Source organism: Odontomachus brunneus, unplaced genomic scaffold (genome assembly GCF_010583005.1).
Source record: "Odontomachus brunneus isolate Ranch 3 - 2012 unplaced genomic scaffold, Obru_v1 Obru_scaffold_038, whole genome shotgun sequence".
NCBI classification, from domain to species: Eukaryota; Metazoa; Arthropoda; class Insecta; order Hymenoptera; family Formicidae; genus Odontomachus; species Odontomachus brunneus.
The window spans coordinates 1,324,682-1,330,666 of NW_022639488.1; the positions used below are offsets into that span (position 1 = coordinate 1,324,682).

Below are 5,985 nucleotides of genomic sequence, written 5' to 3' on the forward strand. Positions count from 1 at the left end.
ACCCGATAACTCACAGAGGAGCCGCAGTGTACAATTGGATTAGGTCAAACTGTGCAAAAAATTCCTCTACCATTTTACAAAAAACCAAACTAAAAATTTTAAGTTATTGATCAAAGAAGATTCGTGAATGATTGCGCGCCATACGGTAAATGAGCTGTGATGGCGGCGTCTGCCATTATATGCTTGTATATTAGATCAAACTGAATAAAAAGAGTTCTCTACCATTTTCTAAATGACCACGTAGATGTTCAGTTATTAATTTAAACAATTGGTGGATTAACACATACAATTGTACATCAAATTTCTTGAATTAATAACTAAACATATACGTGGTTATTTGGAAAATGGTAGAGGACTTTTTAGTTTGATATAATATATAAATATTCAGAGGCAGACATTGCTATCACAACTTATCCACCTTATTACGCGTAATCATTCACAAATCTTCTTTGATTAATAACTCAAAATTTTACGTGGTTGTTGGCAAAATAGTAGAGAAATTTTTTGTTCAATTTGACCTAATCTATCTGTTTACTACGGCTTCTCTGTGAGTTATCAGATATCTTGTATAAAAGAGGTTATTCACTTCCATGTGACACGTAACAAAAATCAATTCATATAATTAGTTGCAATTATATAGTTTTACTAAATTAATTGTATAATCATGTACTTACCTCTCTCTCTTAAAACTTTCATTTCTACTGATTACACGTCACATGAAGGCGAGTAACCCTTTTTATAAATGTATACGCGCGCATGAAACGTCAAGCTGTCAAAATGTCACATTAACTGTGAACATATTCTCGCTTGCTAGATCAATCAACAGTCATGAGAAACGCGTAGGTAGAAACGAATGCGGCTGCTTGGAAATTTTTAGGGACTATCGATCCAGTGAATGCTACAATATGCAAACGTTCGAGTATACCTTCGCATCTGAATTCAAAATCTAAGAAAGCTATCTCAAAAAAGCTTGCAAGAAGATTTCTACACATGCATATATATTAGATTTTCCGCTGAATATAGTAAAACAAAGCAATTTACAAAAATATTTACGTAAACTCTATATGTACAAAAAATATGAAAAGGATAGCATAGTCGTGTTAGCGACGATTATTTCTGCATTGTTCGAGTTCGTCATCGACTTCAGCATCCTCTTATGGGAAATTTTATTCCGTAAAAGAATGACGCCAATATGTGTCCCATTTCTGAACAGTGAAAAATGTACTTAAATTATGTCATATTAAGGAACCAAATTAAAGGTCTTGATGAGCTGATTATAAAGATATAAGTTTTAGAACCGTCCAGTGTATCGTTCCAACACTACGGTCCAAAAAGTTTTCAAATTTTAGGCTACTTTCTTTATGTTTCTTTCATTTCATTTCATTTCAAAAGTTGAATTTTGTTTGATCCAGCTTTTAAAATAGTCAAACAAAAACGATTTGAGTATTTCTAATGTTTTTGAGTAGGTTAAGGTTACATTTTCCTATGCGCTTTATGTTCCAAAATCGACCGGGAGTTGATGTTCCAATTGGAATCTTTTACTTCCGATCAATTTGAAACATGGAATTTATACCATTAAATTCTCTATTTAACTTTATTTAATGTAGCATTTTGAATTTTTAAAATTCGTTAAGTTTTGCTAAAGAAACATCAGTTTGAATATAACCTAAAATTTGGGATCTTTTTGGATCGTAGTGTTGAAACAATATACTGGGCGGCTCTAAAACCTATATCTTCATAATCAGCTCATTAAGACTTTTAATTTGGTGCCCATTTTAAGTGTATTTTTCTCTGCTTAGAAATGAGACACATGACCTATGGACTAGTGGCATCATTCTTTAGAGAGTAGAGTATAACCACTGCGGTTTTTGCCATTTTTAAATAATCATTCTGAATCGACATAAAAGTCGAACTCACTCCACGACTTTAATTTAACTCAGTTTTAGGTCAAACTCTATGGAAGTATCTAATTTGTAAACGTTGGCTGCTCGAAAATAAATGCAGTGCTACTTACTCGGACGACGAGCGACGAATGTTGAACTGGTCAAACGTTAAAACAATGATCTCGTCCGGGTGACTGACGAACGTGTAAAGGAGGCAATCGATGTTCGCCGGATATCGCCTGGGAAAATCAGGGGATATGAAAGTGCCACCTTGAGGCCTGTCCGAGCTGCTATACACAACGCAAGAACAACCTGCAAAGAGAAGAAGCCATCCATGCAGTTTACATCAGCGACAAATCCGGGAAATTCGGACTGATACGCGCGCGGGAGGATGACCGAGGTGATGCAAAGTTCCGATAATATTGGACAGCGCGAGTCTTATCTGGAATCGACAACTGTGAGCTTTGGCAGACGCGCGCAACGTGTCTCGTCGCCGAACGATTTTAATGCAAAGATATCGGGCCTCGCCGATAATGAAATTCACCATCTGACACTGGTTCCACTGCACTGGCGAGGGGGCGCGAACACGAAGAAAGTTTTCTTATTTCCAAAATGAAGTCGTCGGCTCGCGTATCGATCTAACGTCGTCTGTTCTTCTCGCACCTACCAGCCGTGTCTCTGGTGTCAGACTCAAAGAATTAAATTAAAGTTTGACCTTTCGGGCGAGGAAGACAGAGGCAGAGAGAGAGAGAGAGAGAGAGAGAGGGGGGGGTAGGGAGAGCTGGAAGGGGAATTTCACACGAAACACATAATAACTCCACGCGGCGAGCGTCATGCGCCCGACAAACGAATTGTCCGCGCGGTCAAAAACGGACGATTAATAATCGTTAACGAGGACATCGCGGCCGTTACGACTTTCCCGCGGGATTCATTTGCGCCGCGTGACCCGCGCCGTCGTGGACGCGATACAGAAACGATGCAACATAAATTCGCCCCCGTGCCCTCGCCGCTCCAGCTCCTGCCGCTGCGGCCCCTCTCACAATCGGCTATCCAGCGGATCAGACGGCGAATGATTAAGCAAGTCGATAATTTATAGAGGAGCCGTTGTTTCGCAAAAGCCGGCCGAACGCGGGCACGGCGGGAGGGGGCTCCTATTATCCGGAGGAGCCGTGGCTGCGTGGCGCGTGTGGGAATAGCGAAAATTTAATTTCCTGTTTTTCAATTAACTTTTACGTTAGCCGGGGCGCGAGTGGACTCCTCGTCGGTGGACACACGGGAGAATGCAAAGACCCGTCGTATCTATGGTTAAATAATGGCGCGACACTTGAGTTATACCACCGGTACAAAAGCTCGAACGTTCTCGACCAGTTTTATGCTTTGGGGACCCCATTGTATCCCGTAACTCGGCGTAATGCGAAGGGAGTGATTCTTTCTCTCCTCTCCTCTCCTCTGTATTTTTTCTTCTACTTTTCTATTTCTCTTTCTCTCTCTTCCCTCCCCCCTCTCTCACTCTCTCTTCCCTTCTCTCTCCCTCCCTGTTCTATGCCGCAACGGTACGTGTACCGGGGTGTGTAATATACCGGTTTATTGTGCGCCCATTGTTGTTGAAAATAAAGCGATTCGGCGTGTAGAGCCGCCTGCGTGGAACAAGAAGTTGAAATTCGACCGCGGTGCAAATGCCGCGAAGCTCTCGGTGCTCGTAAAACGAGGGAGAGGGCAGGGGGCAGGGAGAGAGAGAGAGAAAGAGAGAGACTTCCGCAACTTTCGAAGGAAGAATAACGCACGGAGCTCAACGAAAATCGCGGCGAACCTTCGGCATTATAAGTTTTAAGTTACATGAAGTGATCTAAGAGAGAGAAAAAGAGAGGAAGAGTAGCGGGACTGTTAACAGCCTGTTACGAGGGGAAAGAATCGCCCTCACGATTGCTGCGCGTTTGAACGAGTATGAGACAAAAGTATATATACGAGGGTAGTCCCAGAAGTACCCGACCTGACGTATAGATGGCGGTTGTTGTTTGAAAAAAACCTTATAAAGCTGAAGTTTAAAGTTTCAAAACTCTACGTTGTTTAGTATTAGTTTGGCAGCCATCAATAGTGAACGCTCTCAGTACTTTTGTAAACATGGAGAAAATTGGTCATCGTTATGTGATACAATACTTTCATTTGAAAGGTCTGAGTCCAACCAATATCAAAACTGAGCTAGATTCTACTCTGGGGGAGTCTGCTCCCTCGTTTACAACAATAAAATATTGGGTGGCAGAGTTTAAAAGAGGCCGTTTAAAAGAGCTGCCAAGACGAACATCGCAGTGGTCGACCAAATGAGGTGACCACGCCAGAAATGGTGACGAAAATCCACAAAATGGTATTGGATGACCGTCGACTAAAAGTGCGCGAGTTAGCTGACATGGTAGGCATATCAAAAAGTGCTGTACATCGCATATTGACTGAAAATTTGGACATGAAAAAGCTGTGCGCACGATGGGTGCCCCGTTTGCTCACAATTGAACAAAAACAGCGTCGTGAGGATGTTTCAATCGAGTGTTTGGCGATGTTTCGCAGTAATAAGGCCGAGTTTTCGCGTCGATTCACACCTGAGAAAGAACAGTTGAAACAATGGACTGAAAGGGGAAAATCGGCTCCGAAAAAGGCGAAGATAACTCCATCGGCTGGCAAAGTTATAGCGTCAGTTTTTTGGGATGTGCGTGGGATAATTTTCATTGATTATCTTCAAAAAGGAAAAACAATCAACGGCGAGTATTATGTGAACTTATTGCAGCGTTTGAGTGATGAAATCAAGAAAAAACGTCCGCATTTGGCGAAAAAGAAAGTGTTGTTTCATCATGACAATGCACCGGCTCACACGTCCGTTATTGCGATGGTCAAAATCAATGAGTTAAAGTTTGAATTGCTTTCTCACGCTTATTCACCAGATTTAGCCCCCTCAGATTATTATCTATTTCCAAACTTGAAAAAATGGCTTGGTGGTAAAAAATTTGCTAACAATGAAGAGGTGGAGTCTGCGGTTGATGGCTATTTTGAGGAACTCGATGGTTCTCACTATAAACATGGTATCGAAGTTATTGAACATCGCTGGGAAAAGTGTATCGAGCTAAAAGGGGACTATGTTGAGAAATAAAGATATATTTTTTCAAAATTTTTGTGTTTTCTTTGTTAGGCCGGGTACTTCTGGGACTACCCTCGTATACTATATGTTCATTTTCGACTATCTGTAAAATTTTTGTGTCCACTGAAACTTGTTGTAACGTCGAATAAATTACAGTTAAGCTATCAAAATCAACGTTAGATATATAAAGAAGATATGTTAATTATAATATGCGGTTTTTATTTTTGTTTTCACTGTTTGTTTATAAATAGTATAACCGTATTTTATTCACATTTTGAAGTGAAAAACTAACTAAGATAACTTACTATTATTTTATGAACATTTATAAAACAAAAATTATTATGTTTTAAAAATTATTCTTAATATTACATTAAATCTTATGTGCAATATATTTTAATCAGAAGATTACATTTAGAATTTAAGTTTTGTAGTAGATGTTTTTACTTTATATGTATATTATATTTTTCACAAATAATATGTATTAAATATCCTATACTAAAATAAATATGTCAAATTGTGTTTTATCATTATTTTATAAAACAATAGGTACATCATTAAACATAAAATATGTATGGGCTATTTATTCTTTAATTTTATGACCGTCTGAAGTTTTATCTTGTCTGAAAAATTCAGGTAAGATGACCAATGCTCATATTTTGATATTTTGTAATAAATAATTTCAATAAAGTATTTTCCCATTAACTTTGATAATATTATGTAGGCTTCAATGAAGTAATGTATTACAATACTAAATATTATTAAGAAATAACAATAAGAAATGTATTTTTTTTGGCATTTTAAAAAAGTATGGCCATCTTATGCGAGTTTACCCTATTTCATAAAATTTCTTCCATTTAAGCAATATTTGTTTATTAAAATTCATTAAAATTGACGATTATTCTCCATTTACACAATTTTTCTCCAATTAGAAGCACAAAATATAATAACTGATGCGATCTTTTTATTTTTAAAAGAAAC

At 38.4% G+C, this 5,985-nt stretch overlaps 1 protein-coding gene across 1 annotated transcript in view; it reads right to left on the reverse strand.

Annotated features, from left to right (window-relative positions):
* Nucleotides 1-560: 560 nt before the first annotated feature.
* The window catches only part of LOC116844000 (suppressor of lurcher protein 1-like), a 246,524-nt gene continuing 241,099 nt past the window's right edge, over nt 561-5,985 (reverse strand). The window contains exon 3 of the mRNA XM_032815035.1: nt 561-2,195. Coding sequence (XP_032670926.1) covers nt 2,011-2,195 — 185 coding nt within the window. The 3' untranslated portion in view covers nt 561-2,010. The remainder of the gene's footprint in view (nt 2,196-5,985) is intronic.